A 22585-nucleotide genomic window follows, 5' to 3' on the forward strand; every position below is an offset into this window, starting at 1 on the left:
CTGGCAGACTGGCGGATCCTGGCTGACTGGCGGATCCCGGCAGACTGGCGGATCCCGGCAGACTGGCGGATCCTGGCAGACTGGCGGATCTGGCGGATCCTGGTTGACTGGCGGCTCTGGCTGCTCCATGCTGACTGGCGGCTCTGGCTGCTCCATGCAGACTGGCGGCTCTGGCGGCTCCATGCAGACTGCCGGGCTCTGGCTGCTCCATGCAGACTGCCAGCTCTGGCGGCTCCTTGCAGACTGGCAGCTCTGTCGGCTCCTTGCAGACTGGCAGCTGGACAGGCGCGAGACTCTGGCAGCGCTGGAGAGGAGGAAGGCTTCGGCAGGCGAGGCACACTGTAGGCCTGATGCGTGGTGCTGGCACTGGTGGTACTGGGCCGAGGACACGCACAGGAAGCCTGGTGCGGGGAGCTGCCACCGGAGGGCTGGTGCGTGGAGGTGGTACTGGATAGACCGGACCGTGCAGGCGCACTGGAGCTCTTGAGCGCCGAGCCTGCCCAACCTTACCTGGTTGATCGCCCTGCCAGTGAGGCGAGGTGGAATAGCCCGCACTGGGCTATGCAGGCGAACCGGGGGCACCGTGCGCAAGGCTGGTGCCATGTAAGCCGGCCCAAGGAGACGCACTGGAGACCAGATGCGTAGAGCCGGCTTCATTACACTTGGCTCGATGCCCACTCTAGCCCGGCCGATACGCGGAGCTGGTATGTAGCGCTCCGGGCTATGCACCCGCACTGGGGACACCGTGCGCTCCACAGCATAACACGGTGCCTGCCCGGTCTCTCTAGCCCCCGATAAGCACAGGAAGTTGGCACAGGTCTCCCTCCTGGCTTCGCCATACTCCCTGTGTGCCCCAAATGTTTGGGGCTGACTCTCGGGCTTCCATCCACGCTGCCGTGCTCGTCTCTCCAACTCCATTCTCCTATAACCCTCCTCGCACTGCTCCAGCGAATCCCAGGCGGGCTCCGGCACTCTCCCTGGGTCGACCGCCCACCTGTCTATTTCCTCCAAAGTTGTATAGTCCATACTTCGCTGCTCCTGCTGCCGCTGCCTGTCACCACGCTGCTTGGTCCTGTTGTGGTGGGTGATTCTGTAACGGTTTTCTTCTGGTGAAGGAGAGGAGGACCAAAATGCAGCGTGGTTATCTTTATACATCTTTAATAAAGATGAAAAATACAAACAGTATACAAAAACAATAAACGTGAAAACCCGAAACAGCCATATCTGGTGCAAACAAACACAGAGACAGGAACAATCACCCACGAAACTCTCAAAGAATGTGGCTGCCTAAATATGGTTCCCAATCAGAGACAACGATAAACACCTGCCTCTGATTGAGAACGACTCCAGGCAAACACAGACTTTCCTAGAATACTATACTACACCACAATCCCATAACCTTCAAAAAACCCTAGACAAAACACACCACATAAATAACCCATGTCACACCCTGGCCTGACCAAAGTAATAAAGAAAACACAAAATACTAAGGCCAGGGCGTGACACAAATAAAGGCCTGTTCATTGAAATGTTTAAAATGTATCTTGTTGATAAAACGAGGTTTGGATTGAGGCATCCGTATATCCCTGACACATGCAAAGGGACAGTGGTCACTAATATCCAGCAAACACCCCACTCCCAGCATATTTCTCTGGAGTATTTGTAAATATGGGTCCTTAAAGTTTGTTTAGCTGGAATGGAGTGTTCGTATATGGTATATTTGACTGTGATATGTGGTTGTCTAATCTATCTTAAAATTAATGCACTTGCAGATGCCATATCTTAATTTGACCCGTTTTTCAAAACTGGAAAATCGAGAGAGAGAGAGAGAGAGAGAGAGGGGGGGGGGTTGAAACAGCAGTGTAAATGTTAGGCTACACATCATTAAATATATTGAGACAACTTACTTAACCTAAATAGAACTCAATTGATTGAGACAATTATTATTTGTCTCTCTGAAATAAAACCATCAAGTGATAGATTTTAAACAAATATGTCTGTCATTTAAACAACCTCATGACATGTTTAGATAGTAGAAAAACACAAACATGTCTTTAATATTTTTTTTAAACAATAAAAGCTAGTTTACCAACATTTCTGAAAATGTATGACATTCTGGAATGAAACTCATATTATGTTTCCCCATCTGAGCTCAGAGTAGATGAGATATGTCATTTTTGTCTCTGTTGTGTTGAAGTCCAATCAAGCAAGAGAGACCAGCCTCCCCTGTACCCAGCTGTGTGTCCATGAAGAGTGATCGGTCTATGCGTCAACCTATAGTGTTTAGAGAGGGAGACTTTTCACCTGAACAAAGGTAAGAAGAAATCAAAATCAAATAAATTCAAATTGTATTGGTTACAATCGCCGAATACAACAGGTGTAGACCTTACAGTGATATGCTTACTTATGAGCCCCTAACCAACAATGCAGTAAAAAAAACAATAAAAAATCAATAAAAAAATGAGAGTAATAACTACGCTTAAGAAGTAGTTAAAGAGCAGCAGTAAAATAACAGTAGCGAGACTATATACATGGGGGTATAGGAACAGAGTCAATGTGTGGGGGCATCGGTTAGTTAAGGGAATATGTACATGTAGGTAGAGTTATTAAAGTGAAAATGCACAGATGATAACGGCAGAGAGTAGCAGCAGTGAAAAATGGGGGAGGGGGGTGCAATGCAAACCGTTTGGGTAGACATTTGATTAGATGTTCAGGAGTCTTATGGCTTAGGGGTAGAAGCTGTTAAGAAGCCTCTGGGATCTAGACCTTTGTGCTCCGGTACCAGTAGCAGAGAAAACAGTCTATGACTAGGGTGGCTGAAGTCCTTGACAATTTTTAGGGCCTTCCTCTGACACCATCTGGTATAGAGGTCCTGGATGGCAGGAAGCTTGGACCCAGTGATGTACTGGGCCGTTCGCACTACCCTCTGTAGTGCCTTGCGGTCGTAGGTCGAACAGTTGCCACACCAGGCAGTGATGCTACCAGCCAGGATGCTCTCGATGGTGCAGCTGTAGAACCTTTTGAGGATCTGAGGACCCGTGACAAATCTTTTCAGTCTCCTGAGGGGGAATAGGTTTTGTCGTGCCCTCTTTACGACTGTCTTGGTGTGCTTGGACCATGTTAGTTTGTTGGTGATGTGGACACCAAGGAACTTGAAGCTCTCAACCTGCTCCACTACAGCCCTGTCGATGAGAATGGGGGCATTTTTGGTCTTCTTTTTCCTGTAGTCCACAATCATCTCCTTTGTCTTGATCACATTGAAGGAGAGGTTGTTGTCCTGGCACCACACTTCCAGGTCTCTGACCTTCTCCCTATAGGCGGTCTCGTCGTTGTCGGTGATCAGGTCTACCCCTGTTGTGTCATTTGCAAACTTAATGATGGTGTTGGAGTCGTGCCTGGCCATACAGTCATGAGTGAACAGGGAGTACAGGATGGGACTGAGAACCCACTCCTGAGGGTCCCCTGTGTTGAGGATCAGCGTTGCGGATGTGTTGTTACCTATCCTTACCAGCTGGGGGTGGCCCGTCAGGAAATCCAGGATCCAGTTGCAGAGGGAGGTGTTTAGTCCCAGAGTCCTTAGTCTTCCAGCTGGTGCTCTCATGCATGTTTCAGTGTTATTTGCCTTGAAGCGAGCATAGAAGTAGTTTAGCTTGCCTGGCTCATGTCACTGGGCAGCTCTCGGCTGTGCTTCCCTTCGTAGTCTGTAATGGTTTGCAAGCCCTGCCACATATAACAAGTGTCAGAGCCGGTGTAGTAGGACTCCATCTTAGTCCTGTATTGACGCTTTGCCTTTTTGATGTTTCTTCGGAGGGCATAGCAGGATATCTTATAAGCTTCCGGGTTAGAGTCCCGCTCCTTGAAAGCGGCAGCTCTAGCCTTTAGCTCAGTACGGATGTTGCCAGTAATCCATGGCTTCTGGTTCGGGTATGTACGTACGGTCACTGTGGGGATGATGTCATCGATGCACTTATTGATGAAGCCAATGACTGATGTGGTGTACTCCTTAATGCCATCGGAGGAATCCCAGAACATATTCCAGTCTGTGGTAGAAAAACAGTCCTGTAGCTTAGCATCTGCCTCATCTGACCACTTTTATATTGATCTAGACACTGGTGCTCCCTGCTTGAATTTTTGCTTGTAAGCAGAAACCAGGAGGATAGAATTATGATCAGATATGCCAAATGGAGTACGAGGGAGAGTTTTGTATGTGTGTGGAGTAAAGGCGGCCTAGATTTCTTTTCCTCTGGTTTCACATTTAACATGCTGATAGAAATTTGTTAAAACATATTTAAGTTTCCCTGCATTAAATCCCCAGTAACTGAAAGCGCCACCTCTGGGTGAGCATTTTCTTGTTTGCTTATGGCGGAATACAGGTCATTCAATGCGTTCGTAGTGCCAGCCTCAGTCTGTGGTGGTATGTAAACAGCTATGAAAAACACAGATGAAAACTTTCTAGGTAGATAGTATGGTCTCCAGCCTATCATGAGATACTCTACCTCAGGCATTCAATAGTTCGAGACTTCCTTAGACATCGTGCACCAGCTGTTATTTACAAAAATACATAGTCCGCCGCCCCTTGTCTTACCAGACTCCGCCCCTCTATCCTGCCGGTACAGTGTCTAACCAGCTGTATGTTGATAGTGTCGTAGTTCAGCTACAACTCCGTGAAGCATAAGATGCTACAATTTTGAATGTCCTGTTGGTAGTTTAATCTTCCGCCTAGATCCTCGATTTTATTCTTCAAAGAATGCACATTTGCTAGCAGAATGGAAGGAAGTGGGGGTTTATTCGATCGCCTACGAATTCTCAGAAGGCAGCCCATCCTCTGGACCCTTTTTCTTCACCTCCTCTACATGCAAATTACAGGGATCTGGGCCTGTTCCCGAGAAAGCAGTATATCATTCACGTCTGGCTCGTCAGACTCATTAAAGGAAAAAAAGGATTCTGTCAGTCCGTGGTGAGTAATCGCAGTCCTGATGTCCAGAAGTTATTTTCGGTCATAAGAGATGGTAGTGGCAACATTATGTACAAAATAAGTACAAAATGAAGTTACAAACAACGCAAATATTTTTTTTTAAACACAATGGGTTGGGGACATGTAAAATGTCAGCCTTCTTCTCCGACGCCATCTTTAACCATGGGTCATGGTCAGTGAGTTAAATAGCACTGTCTCTAGTCATTTCTCCTCCCCAATTTTCCCATTTATTTTGTTGTTTTCATAATCCATGTTCTTATCCCTTTTTCCATGTTCATAGTCCTAAAACAATATTAAACAAACACAACATTCCCATCAAATCAAATCAAATGTATTTATATAGCCCTTCTTACATCAGCTGATATCTCAAAGTGATGTACAGAAACCCAGCCTAAAACCCCAAACAGCAAGCAATGCAGGTGTAGAAGCACGGTGGCTAGGAAAAACTCCCTAGAAAGGCCAAAACCTAGGAAGAAACCTAGAGAGGAAAAAGGCTATGAGGGGTGGCCAGTCCTCTTCTGGCTGTGCCGGGTGGAGATTATAACAGAACATGGCCAAGATGTTCAAATGTTCATAAATTACCAGCATGGTCAAATAATAATACTCACAGTAGTTGTCGAGGGTGCAGCAAGTCAGCACCTCAGGAGTAAATGTCAGTTGTCTTTTTATAGCCGATCATTAAGAGTATCTCTACCCTCCTGCTGTCTCTAGAGAGTTGAAAACAGCAGGTCTGGGACAGGTAGCACATACGGTGAACAGGTCAGGGTTCTATAGCCGCAGGCAGGACAGTTGAAACTGGAGCAGCAGCACGGCCAGGTGGACTGGAGACAGCAAGGAGTCATGATGTCAGGTAGTCCTGAGGCATGGTCCTAGGGCTCAGGTCCTCTGAGAGAGAGGAAGAAGAGAGAAAGAGAAAATTAGCCATACTTAAATTCATACAGGACACCGGATAAGACAGGAGAAGTACTCCAGATATAGCAAACTGACCCTAGCCCCCCGATACATAAACTACTGCAGCAGAAATACTGGAGACTGAGACAGGAGGGGTCAGGAGACACTGTGGCCCCATCCGATGATACCCTGGACAGGGCAAAACAGGAAGGATATAACCCCACCCACTTTGCCAAAGCACAGCCCCCCACACCACTAGAAGGATATCTTCCACCAACTTACCATCCTGAGAGAAGGCCGAGTATAGCCCACAAAGATCTCCGCCACGGCACAACCCAAGGGGGTGTGCCAACCCAGACAGGAAGATCACGTCAGTGACTCAACCCACTCAAGTGACACACCCTTCCTAGGGACGGCATGAAAGAGCACCAGTAAGCCAGTGACTCAGCCCCTGTAATAGGGTTAGAGGCAGAGAATCCCCGTGGAGTGAGGGGAACCAGCCAGGCAGAGACAGCAAGGGTGGTTCATTGCTCCAGACCCTTTCCATTCACCTTCACACTCCTGGGCCAGACTACACCCAATCATATGACCTACTGAAGAGATGAGTCTTCAGTAAAGACTTAAAGGTTGAGATCGAGTCTGCGTCTCACACATGGGTAGGTAGACCATTCCATAAAAATGGAGATCTATAGGAGAAAGCCCTGCTGCCAGCTGTTTGCTTAGAAATTCTAGGGACAATTAGGAGGCCTGCGTCTTGAGACCGTAGCGTACGTGTAGGTATGTACGGCAGGACCAAATCGGAAAGATAGGTAGGAGCAAGCCCATGTAATGCTTTGTAGGTTAGCAGTAAAACCTTGAAATCAGCCCTTTCCTTAACAGGAAGCAGTGTAGGGAGGCTAGCACTGGAGTAATATGATCACATTTTTTGGTTCTAGTCAGGATTCTAGCAGCCGTATTTAGCACTAACTGAAGATCATTTGGTGCTCTATCCGGGTAGAGCATTGCAGTAGTCTAACCTAGAAGTAACAAAAGCATGGATTAATTTTTCTGCATAATTTTTGGACAGAAAGTTTCTTATTTTTGCAATGTTACATAGATGGAAAAAAACTGTCCTTGAAACAGTCTTGATATGTTCGTCAAAAGAGAGATTAGGGTCCAGAGTAACGCAGAGGTCCTTAACAGTTTTATTTGAGACAACTGTACAACCATCAAGATTAATTGTCAGATTCAACAGAAGATCTCTTTGTTTTTTGGGACCTAGAACAAGCATCTCTTTTTTGTCCGAGTTTAAAAGTAGAACGTTTGCAGCCATCCACTTCCTTCTGTCTGAAACACAGGCTTCTAACGAGGGCAATTTTGGGGCTTCACCATGTTTCATCGAAATGTACAGCTGTGTGTCATCCGCATAGCAGTGGAAGTTAACATTATGTTTTCGATTGACATCCCAAAGAGGTAAAATATATAGTGAAAACAATAGTGGTCCTAAAACGGAACCTTGAGGAACACCGAAATGTACAGTTGATTTGTCAGAGGACAAGCCATTTACAGAGACAAACTGACATCTTTCCGACAGATAAGATCTAAACCAGGCCAGAACTTGTCCGTGTAAACCAATTTGGGTTTCCAATCTCTCCTAAAGAATGTGGTGATCGATGGTATCAAAAGCAGCACTAAGGTCTAGGAGCACGAGGACAGATGCAGAGCCTCGGTCTGACGCCGTTAAAAGGTCAAGAGCAGTCTCAGTGCTATGATGGGGTCTTAAACCAGACTGAAGCATTTTGTATACATTGTTTGTCTTCAGGAAGGCAGTGAGTTGAAGCACAACAGCTTTTTCTAAAAAGTTTGAGAAGAATGAAAGATTCGATAGTTTTTATATTTTCTGGGTCAAGGTTTGGCTTTTTCAAGAAAGGCTTTATTTCTGCCACTTTTAGTGAGTTTGGTACACATCCTGTTGATAGAGAGGCATTTATTATGTTCAACATAGGAGGGCCAAGCACAGGAAGCAGCTCTTTCAGTAGAGTGGTTGGAATAGGGTCCAGTATGCAGCTTGAAGGTTTAAAGGCCATGATTATTTTCATCATTGTGTCAAGACATATAGTACTAAAACACTTGAGTGTCTCTCTTGTACCTAGGCCCTGGCAGAGTTGTGCAGACTCAGGACAACTGAGCTTTGGAGGAATATGCAGATTTAAAGAGGAGTCCGTAAATTGCTTTCTAATGATCATGATCTTTTCCTCAAAGAAGTTCATGAATTTATTACTGCTGAAGTGAAAGCCATCCTCACTTGGGGAATGCTGCTTTTTAGTTAGCTTTGTGACAGTATCCCCGTGTTTGTGTATCTGTGTGTGAGTGTGTGTGCACTCACTGGATGAGGAGATGTAATCTCATGTTTTTTTCAAAGAAACCAACAGGATCGATCAGATATTCTCAGTGGTCAGTCTTCCCAGAGTCATCAAACAGACCTGGCCTCCATATTCAGTGTATGTGGTACTGTTACATACATTTGATTTTGTTTACCTCAAGTAAAGATTATCTGTCAATCATTCATTAATGTGTGAATGAGAAAGCTTTTCTTATTTACTTTATTTATTTCAGTTGCTTGAAGAGAATATTATGAAATTTGTGAAGAATGAGCTGACAATGTTCAAGAGGATTCTTAGTCCAGAAATCCCAGAAGGCTTTGAGAGTCAGAAGCAGGATAAGGAAGTGGTGGACGCTGAAGATGAGAAGCAGGAGAGCAGTGCCAGAGAGGGGGCTCTGAAGATCATACTGCACATGCTGAGGAAAATGAACCAGAAGGAGCTTGCTGACACACTGGAGAAAAGTAAGACCTGTCTGTCTAATGTTGAATGCTATTTTATAACAAAAATTTAAAAGCTGTAGCTAAAGTACAGCTAAAGTAGCTGTGTAACTCAATGGCATTGTAGCAGCCTTAACACAACACCTAGTGACTTCATCAAGTAGCAGGAGGGATGTGTTAGAGAGAGAGAGAGAGAGACCACATGAGCAATACCATCAATAATACCATTAATAATATAATAAGTCACATCAGTGTGTAACGCAATATGAAAAAATGACAAATGTATACAGGTAGTTAATATAGTAAATTATTATAATATCCAACTTTATAGCACAGTCCTATAATACTGTAGGCATTAAAACAGAAGTAATATTAATATCCCTGTGTTATTTCTTCATTCAGATGAGCTTGCTGTGATTTACAAACGTGAACTCAAATCTAATCTAAAGAAGAAGTTTCAATGTGTATTTGAGGGGATCGCTAAACAAGGAAACCCAACACTTCTCAATAAGATCTACACAGAGCTCTACATCACAGAGGGTGGAAAAGGAGAGGTCAATAATGAACATGAGCTGAGACAGATTGAGACAACAACCAGGAAACAAGCAAGACCAGAGACTGCAATCAAATGTAACGACATCTTCAAACCCTTAAGTGGACAAGACAAACTTATCAGAACTGTGCTGACAAAGGGAGTCGCTGGCATTGGAAAAACAGTCTCTGTGCAGAAGTTCATCCTGGACTGGGCTGAAGGAAAAGCAAATCAGGATGTCCAATTTGTATTTTCATTCCCTTTTCGGGAGCTGAATTTAATGAAAGGGAAAAAACACACTTTGATTGACCTTCTCAATCACTTCTCAATGGAAAACAAAGAATCAAGAATCTCCAACTACGACAAGTACAAAGTTTTGTTCATCTTTGATGGTCTGGATGAGTGCCGACTGCCCCTAGACTTTCAGAAGAACAAGTTCTGTTGTGATGTCACAAAGTCAACCTCAGTAGATGTTCTATTGACAAATCTCATCAAGGGAAATCTGCTTCCCTCTGCTCTCCTCTGGATAACTACCCGACCTGCAGCAGCCAGCAAGATCCCTTCAGGTTGTGTTGACCAGGTGACAGAGGTACGAGGGTTCAATGACCCACAGAAGGAGGAGTACTTTAGGAAGAGATTCAGTGATAAGGATCTGGCCAGCAGAATCATCTCGCACATAAAGACTTCAAGGAGCCTCCACATCATGTGCCACATTCCAGTATTCTGTTGGATTTCTGCAATAGTCCTTGAACACATGCTGAAACATAAGAGAGAAGAGATGCCCAAGACTCTGACTGAGATGTACACACACCTTGTGGTGTTTCATACCAAACAAAAGAATGACAAGTATCTTGGGAAAGAAGAGACAGGTCCACACTGGAATAAAGAGAGCATTATGTCACTGGGAAAACTGGCTTTTCAACAGCTTGTGAAGGGAAATATAATGTTCTATGAAGAAGACCTGAAAGAGGCTGGCATTGATGTCAATGAAGCCTCAGTGTACTCAGGATTGTGCACACAGCTCTTTAAAGATGAATGTGGGCTGTACCAGGACAAGGTGTACTGCTTCGTACATCTGAGCATTCAGGAGTTTCTGGCTGCTGTATATGTGTTCCTCTCATTCATTAACAACAATGAAAATCTAATGGTCAAACCTCAATCAATGCCCAGTAACTTTTTTGCGCTGTTCAAAAACAAGCATGACGTTACTTTCTACAAGAGTGTTGTGGATAAAGCCTTACAGAGTGAGACGGGAAACCTGGACCTTTTCCTCCGCTTCCTTCTGGGCCTCTCACTGGAGTCCAATCAGAAGCACTTACGAGGTCTACTGACAAAGACAAGAAGCAGCTCACAATGCCATGAAGAAACAGTCAAGTACATCAAGGAGAAGATCAGGGAGAATCCCTCTCCAGAGAGGTGCATCAATCTGTTCCACTGTCTGAATGAACTGAATGACCATTCTCTAGTGGCGGAGATCCAAAGCTACCTGAGATCAGGAAGTGTCTCCAGTGAAGAACTCTCACCTGCACAGTGGTCAGCTCTGATCTTTGTGTTGCTGACTTCAGAAAAGGAGCTGGATGTGTTTGACCTGAAGAAATACTCCAGATCAAAGGAAGGAGTTCTGATGCTGCTGCCAGTTGTCAAAGCATCCAAAGCTGCTCTGTGAGTCCATAAAATTACATTTAAGTACTAGTCATCAGAAAGAAATATTCAGTTTCGAGAAAATATATATTTTTGAAAAACATATTTAAATCAATGCTTTGATTTGACATTAGTCAAAAACAACAGGACGGAACATGAATCTATGTGTTGTTTGTGAGAATAAACCATATGCATCTGCCATTGTCCTTCTCACTACTGATGTTAACAGTGTTTTTGTTAAAATATTGATGATGTCAGGCTGTCTGGCTGTGGAGTCACAGAGGAAAGCTGTACTTTTCTGGCCTCAGCTCTGAAGTCAAACCCCTCACACCTGAGAGTTCTGGATCTGAGTTACAATGACCTGAAGGATTCAGGAGTGAAGCTGCTCTCTGCTGGCCTGGGGAATCCCCGCTGTAAACTGGAGACTCTGAGGTCAGTATTCCTGTATTTGGTCAACAAGTGATACCTTTTCACCAGATCAACGTGTTTTACCAGGCACACGTAATGCATAAATCAATCAAATGTATTTATAAAGCCCTTCTTACATCAGCCAATGTCACAAAGTGCTGTACAGAAACCCAGCCTAAAACCCCAAACAGCAAGCAATGCAGGTGTAGAAGTACGGTGGCTAGGAATAACTCCATAGAAATGCCAGAACCTAGGAAGAAATCTAGAGAGGAACCAAGCTATGAGGGTTGGCCAGTCCTCTTCTGACTGTGCCGGGTGGAGATTATAACAGAACATGGCCAAGATGTTGGTTCACCAACTACTTCTCAGACAGAGTTCAGTGTGTCAAATCGGAGGGCCTGTTGTCCGGACCTCTGGCTGTCTATATTGGGGTTCCACAAGGTTCAATTCTTGGGCCGACTCTTTTGTCTGTATATATCAACGATGTCGCTCTTGTTGCGGGTGATTCCCTGATCCACCTCTATGCAGACAACACCATTCTGTATATACCTGGCCCTTCTTTGGAAACTGTGTTAACTAACCTCCAAACGAGCTTCAATGCCATACAACACTCCTTCCGTGGCCTCCAACTTCTCTTAAACGCTAGTAAAAACCTAATGCATGCTTTTCAACCGATCGTTACCCGCACCCGCCCACCCGACTAGCATCACTACTCTGGACGGTTCTGACTTAGAATATGTGGACCACTACAAATACCTAATTGTCTGGTAAGACTGTAAATTCTCTTTCCAGACTCATGTTAAACATCTCCATTCCAAAATTAAATCTAGAATCAGCTTCCTATTTCGCAACAAAGCCTCCTTCACTCACGCCGCCAAACATACCCTCGTAAAACTGACTATTCTACCGATCCTCGACTTCTGCGATGTCATTTACAAATTAGCTTCTAATACTCTACTCAGCAAACTGGAAGAAGTCTATCACAGTGCCATCCGTTTTGTCACCAAAGCCCCTTATTACCACCCACCACTGCGAATGCTTTATTCAGCTGGCCCTCGCTACATATTCGTCGCCAGACCCACTGGTTCCAGGTCATCTATAAGTCTATGCTAGGTAAAGCTCCACCTTATCTCAGCTCACTGGTCACGATAACAACACCCACCCGTAGCACCCGCTCCAGCAGGTATATCTCACTGGTCATCCCCAAAGCCAACACCTGCTTTGGCCGCCTTTCCTTCCACTTCTCTGCTGCCAATGGCTGGAACAAATTGCAAAAATCGCTGAAGCTGGAGACTTATATTTCCCTCACTAACTTTTAACATCAGCGATCTGAGCAGCTAACCGATCGCTGCAGCTGTACATAGCCCATCTGTAAATAGCCAACCCAATATACCTACCTCATCCCCATATTGTTTTTTATTTACTTTTCTGCCTTTTTTCACACCAGTATTTCTACTTGCACATCACCATCTGCTCATCTATCACTCCAGTGTTAATCTGCTAATTGCAATTACTTTGCTACTATGGCCTATTTATTGCCTTACCTCCTAATGCCATTTGCACACACTGTATATAGACTTTCTTTTTTTCTATTGTGTTATTGACTGTACGCTTGTTTATTCCATCTGGAACTCTGTGTTGTTGTTTGTGTGGCACTGCTTTGCTTTATCTTGGCCACGTCGCAGTTGTAAATGAGAACATGTTCTCAACTTGTCTACCTGGTTAAATAAAGGTGAAATATAATAAAAATAAATAAAAAATTCAAATGTTCATAGATGACCAGCATGGTGGCTAGGAAAAACTCCCTAGAAAGGCCAAAACCTAGGAAGAAACCTAGAGAGGAAAAAGGCTATGAGGGGTGGCCAGTCCTCTTCTGGATGTGCCGGGTGGAGATTATAACAGAACATGGCCAAGATGTTCAAATGTTCATAAATTACCAGCATGGTCAAATAATAATAATAACAGTGGTTGTCGAGGGTGCAGCAAGTCAGCACCTCAGGAGTAAATGTCAGTTGGCTTTTCATATCCGATCATTCAGAGTGTCTCTACCCTCCTGCTGTCTCTAGAGAGTTGAAAACAGAAGGTCTGGGACAGGTAGTCCACACCATATGTGTTTGGACAGTAAAGCTTATAGTTTTAAATTTGGCGCTATGCTCCAGCAATGTTTCATATGAATGCTAACTTTTATTTGAGGTTAATGGTGAGGTTAGCATGTTTTGTTTTAGCCTCTGTAACTCTCTCACTCACTATTATTCATGATTCATTTTTTTAATCATGGCTTCATCAGGATGAATTTCTGTATTTTTTAGAAACATTTTATCTATTCACTTCGAAATAAAATTACTCTGGCCGTCATCCACCATTCAGTTACTATTGGGCAAAACAGAAACCAAAACACAACCAGATCAAGCCCGTTGTAGTCTCTGTGTGCAAGGAATATGTTACCAAATACTAAACTTTTGACTACATTAATACACTTTAAGTGAATTGGCCAGAATACTCATGACTTCTTCAATTGAAGTATGAAGTAATGAAGTAATTTCATTTCTAAATGGTCAAACAAATATGTATGTAATGTATGTATGTAATACCCTCAAATTAAAGGTGACATTATATACTGTCAGCTCATATGAAACATTTGGTCTGAAATCTAAATTGCTGGAATAAAGAGCCAAATGTAAAAAGTTAGCTTAATTTCCAAAATAGATGTGGTGTGGACTGTATACTCAATACAGTCTTAATATGATACCTCAGTGTCTGTCTTTTGAATGGTACTGCTTTTTATACTGGTCAAGTCAGTCTACTCAATTATTTGTACAAGAAATGTTTCTCTCTCTACAAGCAGTACTTCGATCATTTGTCATTGTTAATAATAATACATCCATTTATGAATAGATATGGACGGTTTCAGGACGCTGATATACAGTATCTGAATATGTTGAAAAAATATACTGCCTCTATTTTCACAGCCAAAGAATAGCAGTATTATTTTAAAACAATTTTACTCTTTGCAGGTTGTCAGCCTGTCTAGTCACAGAGGAAAGCTGTGCTTCTCTGGTCTCAGCTCTGAGGTCAAACCCCTCACACCTGAGAAACCTGGATCTGAGTAACAATGACCTGAAGGATTCAGGAGTGAAGCTTCTCTCTGCTGGACTTGGGATTCCCCACTGTAAACTGGAGACTCTGAGGTTAGTATTTCTGTATTTGGTCAACAAGTGATAATTGTTCACCAGATCCACATGTGTTTACCAGGCACACATAGTCCAAACCATATGTGTTTGGACAATGAAACTTACAGTTTTAAATGTGTCACTATGCTCCAGCATTTTGCATTTGAGATAGAATGTTTCATATTAAGCGACAATACAGAATCTCACCTTTTATTTGAGGGTAATGGTGAGAAGTTAGCATGTTTTGTTGTATACTCCAACTTTCTCACTCATTATTATTCATGATTTCTTCTTGATTTTTCATAATTATGGTATCGGTACCATCACAATTAATTTATGTTTAGAAACTTCGTATCTACTCAATTAGATAGAAGATTACTCCAGTCATAATCCACCATTCAGTTACTATTGGGCAAAACATAACACAAAACACAACTAAAACAACCTGCAAAAGCAACCAACAAGTGTGGGACCAAATACTACACTTTTGACTACTTTAATATACTATAAGTTAATTGGTCAGAAAACGTATGACTTTTTTAAATGGCGGGACTAGATACATAAAGTGCTTTCATTTTTAAACTGTGAAACAGATATATATGAAAATACCCTGAAATAAAAAGTAACACTAAATACTGTCACTTCAAATGAAACACTTGATCTCAAATCGAAAATGCTTGAGTATATAGACACATTTAAAATGTTAGCTTCACTGTCAAAATAGATATGGTGTGGACTGTATATTCGACACACTCTGAATCTGATACGTCAATGTCTGTCTTTTGACTGATACTGCTTTTTAAAATGGCCTGGTCAGTCAACTCAAATATTTGTACTTAATATTTCTCTATCTACAAGCAATACTTTGATAATTTGTAATTTGTAATAATTATATATTCATTTATGAATAGATATGGCAGATTTTAGGACACGGATATAAAATATCTGATAATGTTGAAAAAATATACTGCCACAATTTTCGCCACCAAAGAATAGCAGTGTGGTTTTAATATGATTTTACTGTTTGCAGGCTGTCAGCCTGTATAGTCACAGAGGAAGGCTGTGCTTCTCTGGTCTCAGCTCTGAGGTCAAACCAATCACACCTGAGAAACCTGGATCTGAGTAACAATGACCTGAAGGATTCAGGAGTGAAGCTGCTCTCTGCTGTACTGGAGAATCCCCACTGTAAACTGGATAGTCTGAGGTCAGTATTCCTGTATTTTGTCAACAAGTGATACATTTTTACCAGATCCACATGTGTTTACCAGGTACACATTTATTTATTTACTAACTAATTTTTATTTTATTTTTTATTTTACCTTTATTTAACTAGGCAAGTTAGTTAAGAACAAATTCTTATTTTCAATGACGGCCTTGGAACAGTGAGTTAACTGCCTGTTCAGGGGCAGAACGACAGATTTGTACCTTGTCAGCTCGGGGGTTGGAACTTGCAACCTTCCGGTTACTAGTCCAACTCTCTAACCACTAGGCTACCCTGCCGCCCCCTAATCAATCACAGAATTACATAAACACACACACACACACAATAGGTCATACATTGGTTACTAACATGATACATATAAAAAGTCTGTAGTGGACAAAATCAATATGATGCCTTGGTAGACAAAGGAAAAGGGTGGGGACAGCTCAAGAGTGAGAAAATGAGTGGATCCACCAGAGATCAGAGTCTCGATGCGTCCACCAGAGATCAGTCTTCCGTAGTTGTAGATTGTTATAATGGATACGTCAGATTACCATTCAAAAATGTTCTTAGATCAGATGCGTTTACCAGACTAAAGTATTTAAACAGCTGCAGCCTGAATAATTGGTCTTTAGTTTGTAGATTACTTCACCATTTCAGCATGGGGATGGTCTCCACGTTCTCTGGTCTTGTCCTTTGGTCGAGGTGCCAACCATTTCAACATGTAGCGACAGCTTCATGTTTTCCGATCTCTAGAGTGGTAGCCATTTCAACGTGGGGACCCCATCCTGGCGTTATCTTCACTAAATTTACATTTTGTCACAAGTCCTTTTATTAACTTTGTGGAAGGGGGCATTCCATGACGTTTGGGTATAATGTCTTAGCTAACAGGGGCGTGGCCACTGACTTAGTTCAGACTTCATATGAAAACAATTATCTTGTTTAGAAGGCTAACATCACATTACATCTTCTCACGAATAGTTTCCTATTTAATCATATATTTTATACAACATTCAGATGCAAACCCAATAATTGAGAAGTGTATACAAACAAAGATACAGTAATGTGGTTCTCCGGTCTTTCATGAGGTCACCAAATGAAACAAATTCGACATGGCTGTTCCTTAAGTGTCCACGGACCACTCCAACTGTTTGGAATACACAAATACTGTTAAATTATTCAACTTTTTGTTGTTAAAGTTTCTCTCTGGGGAAAGGAGTTTCAGTATTTACGACCATCATAAACCTGTGGTGGGAGAGAGAGAGAGAGAGAGAGAGAGAGAGACAGAGGGAGAGAGAGAGAGGGGGCTATGATCCTCACCCCAAAAGGGCACGTCGTGACAGTCCCCCTCTGGTGGGTTCAATCTTGTGATTTTGCTGCAAGTTGCAAACCAATATAAAAATCATGACCACATGATGTCCTGGTTGTGGATCATCGTTGTGGCCCCCCTCTGGTGGTTGACCCGGTTAGGCTTTCTGAAAGCTGCAAAGCACCTCACGAATGGCCAGGGGATTTCCTGGTTGGTGATTGCCGTTGCGGTCCCCTTTTGGTAGTTTACCTTGGTAGGCTCTCTGAAAGTGGAGTAGTCCACCACAAGGATGGGCAGTGGATGTCCGGTTGGTGATTGCCGTTGCTGTCCCCCTCTGGTGGTTGACCTGGGTAGGATTTCTGCAAATGGAGTAGGCCGCCACAAGGATGGGCAGCGAATGTCCGGATTGGAATTGCCGTTCTGGACCCGTCGTCTGGTCGTCCAGGCTGGTGGATCTAGGCAGGAACTTAGGCAGATGTGAACAACGCACACACACTCACGAAATACATAATTACATTTCTTCCCAAATGAGCGGTGTTGTGGCACTATGTGACGGTTGTATGGGGAACTTGTTTATGGCTCTATCACTTCCTAAGTGTCAAAGGAAATGAAAGAAAAAGGAATGGAAGCATAAACAAAATATATACAAAATATAGTTATCACACCTTAATCATCTAATTGGACTGTATTCTACACCTGCTCCTTTCGGTCTCAAACTTATGTGTCATTGTTAGCACATAGAGGTCTTGAGTACAGAGCGAGGAATTCAGTGATGATATTTCCATCTTCATCTCCTGAGTTCTCTCATAATTAATTTGGTCAGCGACTTCATCGAGTTCTGCTGACTTGTCATCCAACTTAGTCATTGTGTTCATCTTTGGTCTGCAGCATTTGGAGTAGAACATTGTTACTTTGAGCAACGTTCAACAAAACTGCCTGCGTGTTATCAAATTGCGTGCTCCTATTTGTAGATAACTCAACAGATGTATCTAGTTTGGAGTGGACTACATCGTATTTAGTTTTGGCTAAATCAAGTTGTTCCTGGACACAACGATCTTGTTGAAGAGTTTGTGCTTGTTCATCGTCATAAGTATTTGCAATTACTTTTAATTGTTCAGAGTTCAAACACAGTTCCTCGGCTAGCAGAATATTTTAATTTCCTGCTTTTGACCATAGTTGCTCGGTTCTCTCCACCTGTCCCTTCATGTCAGCCATGTCTTGCAAGTGCTTCAGCTGTGCACTGCGGTATTGGACCAATGCCAATCTTTGATGGCGATACATAAGGGCTAAAGTGGAGAGAACCGTTACAAAGCCTGTGTTTGATGGTTGATTTTCGAGAGCGTTGTTCGTAATTTCTGCAATTTTTCGCCAATGGCATGGTTAGATTTGGTATCGCTGCTGAGGTCAGATATCAGTCCAGTTATGGGTGGAGGTGCACTAATTAGCAGAGGAGTGGTGACCACCTCCTCTGATAGCTTGCACTATTATTTGAAAAATGTAGAGAGAAAAAAATATTCCAATATTTTTTTCAAAGTTTGGGTTTGGAATTCGTTGGAAACTGTGAAGATGATTTTTTAAAATCTATTTATAGACATTAATCAACCATCAGTACTGTATCAGAATGTGGCAGTTGGATGTGAATGAATTTGCAAAAGCAAATTGAATTTATTAATCAATGATAATGATTAATCATAACTGGATAGGCTATCTGGGAATTAAACTTGAATTAACCTGAGAGGTTGGTTCATCTCGGTTAATATAGGAAGTTTAAAATTGTCTCATTTGTAGAAAGAACCTGAAAAGGTATGTTCAACAATTTAACTTATTAAATTGAATGAGACAATGATATCCAATCAATTGAGATTATGTCTGTATTATCATAAGTGTAAACATTAGTTTAAATGTTAGGGTACATTCCTCACCAGGCTGACATGTCCCTAAGGCCGAAGCCACATGGGTAGTCCTGACTGAGCTTTGCAAAAGCAAATTGTACTGATTTAATCAATGTTAAGGATAAATCAAACCTTTTTAGGCTATTTGGAAATTAAACTTTAATTAACCTGAGAGTGTTGCTGTTTCAAGGTTAAAGTTTAAATTGACTCATGAATAACCTGGGGCACCACGGAAGCATTAGTTTTTATAGAGCGGCTATCTCCTGAATCCACTCTTCAAGATCTGAAGATATTTTATATCAATAGCAGTCGGGCATTAATCGTCACCTTATTCAGTCTCATCTAAAAGTTGTACAATTATGGGTTATCTTCATGAACCCCGGCTAACAAGTTTAATCAACAGTTCAAAGTTCATACCAAGTTGCCATACTCAGCTCGGGCTCTATTCTGGCTGGTGTAGTCGAAATTCATCCTTCCAGCATGGTGATCGTCACCTCCAAGCCCTTTTAAACGTATGGACATCAGTCCTCACGTCGTCGGGAACTGAGGTTTGACTTCCGTCAACGGGCTTTTGTAGTGAGGGAGAGAAGGGCGTGTTTCATGGTTCTCAACCAATGTCTGTTCACTTGGGCGTGTCCACTGTGTGAGCATAGTTTACTTTATAAAAACAATTCTCCCATTTAGAAGCTGAAATTAATATTTTCACAAACAGTTTCATATTTAAACATTTAAATTGCACAACAATTCCATGTAATTCTGATGACTAGAATGTGTAGACTTTCCAAGATACAATTTATGTCATCTTATCATCAGATTTAAAGTCCTAGACACCAACTGATCTGACATCATATTCTTTAAGTACCAACGGACACTTTAAACTGGTTGGATTACAGAAATATTGTTATTTTTTCCCAGCCTTTTGATGTTACCATACTCTCTCTTTCCAAGAGTCCATTCTGTAGAGTGGAGAGAAAAGGAGAAAGGTATTTATGACGGTCATAAACCTCACACATCAGGGCAACGTCATGACATTATATACTGTCACCTCATATGAAAGATTTGATGTGAAAATGCTGGAGCATATTGCCAAATGTAAAATGTTAGCTTCACTGTCAAAATAGATATGGTGTGGATTGTATACTCGACACAATCTAAATCTGATACCTCACTGTCTGTCTTTTGACTGATACTGCTTTTATACTGGTCAAGTCAGTCTACTCAAATATTTGTATAAAAAAAGTTTCTCTCTCTACAAGCAGTGCTTCGATCATTTGTCATTGTTAATAATAATACATCCATTCCTGAATTTTTTACCTTTATTTAACCAGGCAAGTCAGTTAAGAACAAATTCTTATTTTCAATGACGGCCTGGGAACAGTGGGTTAACTGCCTGTTCAGGGGCAGAACGACAGATGTGTACCTTGTCAGTTTGGGGGTTTGAACTCGCAACCTTTCGGTTTCTAGTCCAACGCTCTAACCACTAGGCTACCCTAACCGCCCCAATAGATATGGACGGTTTTAGGACGCTGATATACAGTATCTGATTGTGTTGAAAAAATATACTGCCTCTATTTTCACAGCCAAAGAATAGCAGTGTTATTTTAAAACGATTTTACTCTTTGCAGGTTGTCAGCCTGTCTAGTCACAGAGGAAAGCTGTGCTTCTCTGGTCTCAGCTCTGAGGTCAAACCCCTCACACCTGAGAAGCCTGGATCTGAGTAACAATGACCTGAAGGATTCAGGAGTGAAGCTTCTCTCTGCTGGACTGGGGAATCCCCGCTGTAAACTGGAGACTCTGAGGTCAGTATTTCTGTAGTTGGTAAACAAGTGATAATTGTTCACCAGATCCACATGTGTTTACCAGGGACACATAGTCCACACCATATGTGTTTAGCAGGGACACATAGTCCACGCCATATGTGTTTAGACAGTGAAGTTTACAGTTTTAAATTTGGCGCTATGCTCCAACATTTTGGTTTTGAGATACAGTAGAATGTTTCATATTTGGTGACCATACAGAATGTCACCTTTTATTTGGTATTCATACCTGTTTTACTGTTTAGAAATGAAAGCACTTTATGTATGTACAGTGCCTTCGGGAAGTATTCAGACACCTTGACTTTTTCCAGAATTTGTTACGTTTCAGCCTTCTTCTAAAATTAATTAAATCATTTTTCCACTAATCAATCTCCACACAATAAACCCAAAATGACAAAGCAAAAACAGGTTTTTAGATATGTTTGCTAATTTATTTAAAAAATATATATATATGAAATATCACATTTACATAAGTATTAAGACCCTTTACGCAGCAGTTTGATGAAGAAGCTTTGACAGCAATTACAGACTCAAGTCTTCTTGGGTGTGGCCCTACAAGCTTGTCACACCTGTATTTTGAGAGTTTCTCCATTCTTCTCTTCAGATCCTCTCAAGCTTTGTCAGTTGGATGGGGAGAGTCAGAGCACAGCTATTTTTAGGTCTCTCAAGAGATGTTCAATCAAGTTCAAGTCTGGGCTCTGGCTGGGCCACTGAAGGACATTCAGAGACTTGCCCTGAAGCCATTCCTATGTTGTCTTGGCTGTGTGCTTGGAGTCGTTGTCCTGTTGGAAGGTGTACGTTCACCACAGTCTGAGGTCCTGAGCGCTCTGGAGTAGATTTCATCAAGGATCTCTCTGTACTTTGCTCCGTTCATCTTTCCCTTGATCCTGACTAGTCTCCCAGTCCCAGACGTGACGCTTGGCATTCAGGCCAAAGCATTCAATCTTGGTTTCATCAGACCAGAAATGTCTTGTTTCTCATGGTCTGAGAGTCTTAGGTCCCTTTGGCAAACTCCAAGCGGGCTGTCATGTGCCTTTTACTGAGGAGTGGCTTCCATCTGGCCACTCAACAATAAAAGCCTGATTGGCGGAGTGCTGCGGACACGGTTGTCCTTTTGGAAGTTTCTCCCATCACCACAGAGGAACTCTGAAGCTCTGTCAGAGTAACCATCAAGTTCTTAGTCACCTCCTTGACCAAGGACCTTCTCCCCCGATTGCTTAGTTTGGATGGGTGGCCAGCTCTAGGAAGAGACTTGGTGGTTACAAACTTCTTCCACTTAAGATTGATGGAGGCCACTGTGTTTTTGGGGACCTTCAAGGGTGAAAAAATGTTTTGTTACCCTTCCCCAGATCTGTGCCTCAACACAATCCTGTCTCGGAGCTCTATGGATAATTCCTTCAACCTCATGGCTTAGTTTTTGCTCTGACGTACACTGTCAACTGTGGGACCTCATATAGACGTCTGTGTGCCTTTCCAAATCATGTCCAATCAATTAAATAGACCACAGGTGGACTCCAATCAAGTTGTAGAAACATCTCAAGGATGATCAATGGAAACAGGATTCACCTGAACTCAAATTTTGAGTCTCATAGCAAGATGTCTGAATAATTTTGATAATAAGGTATTTCTGTTTTTTTTATATTTAGCACATTTGATTAAATGTATATAAACCTGCTTTCATTTTGTCATTATGGGGTATTGTGTGAGATTGATGAGGGAAAATTAAAATGTAATCAATTTTAGAATAAGACTGTAACGTAACAGAATGTGAGGAAGTCAATACTTTCCGAAGGCACTGTATTTGAAGAAGTTGTCATTTTTGGGAAAGATTCACTTAGTCAAAATTGTTGTATTTGGTCCCATATTCCTTGCCTGCAGTGATTACATCAAGTGTGTACTCTACAGACTTGTTGAATGCATTTGCAGGTTATCGTGGTTATCGTGGGTGT

General features: G+C 42.3%; 1 protein-coding gene across 1 annotated transcript in view; it reads left to right on the forward strand.

Annotated features, from left to right (window-relative positions):
• LOC135538578 (NACHT, LRR and PYD domains-containing protein 3-like) overlaps nt 1-22585 on the forward strand; it is a 93382-nt gene that overhangs the window by 65289 nt on the left and 5508 nt on the right. The window contains exons 7-14 of the mRNA XM_064964466.1: nt 2198-2314; nt 8268-8346; nt 8462-8690; nt 9069-10860; nt 11098-11271; nt 14262-14435; nt 15448-15621; nt 20445-20618. Coding sequence (XP_064820538.1) covers nt 2198-2314; nt 8268-8346; nt 8462-8690; nt 9069-10860; nt 11098-11271; nt 14262-14435; nt 15448-15621; nt 20445-20618 — 2913 coding nt within the window. The remainder of the gene's footprint in view (nt 1-2197; nt 2315-8267; nt 8347-8461; nt 8691-9068; nt 10861-11097; nt 11272-14261; nt 14436-15447; nt 15622-20444; nt 20619-22585) is intronic.

Source organism: Oncorhynchus masou, unplaced genomic scaffold (assembly GCF_036934945.1).
Source record: "Oncorhynchus masou masou isolate Uvic2021 unplaced genomic scaffold, UVic_Omas_1.1 unplaced_scaffold_986, whole genome shotgun sequence".
In the NCBI taxonomy this organism is placed as follows: domain Eukaryota; kingdom Metazoa; phylum Chordata; class Actinopteri; order Salmoniformes; family Salmonidae; genus Oncorhynchus; species Oncorhynchus masou.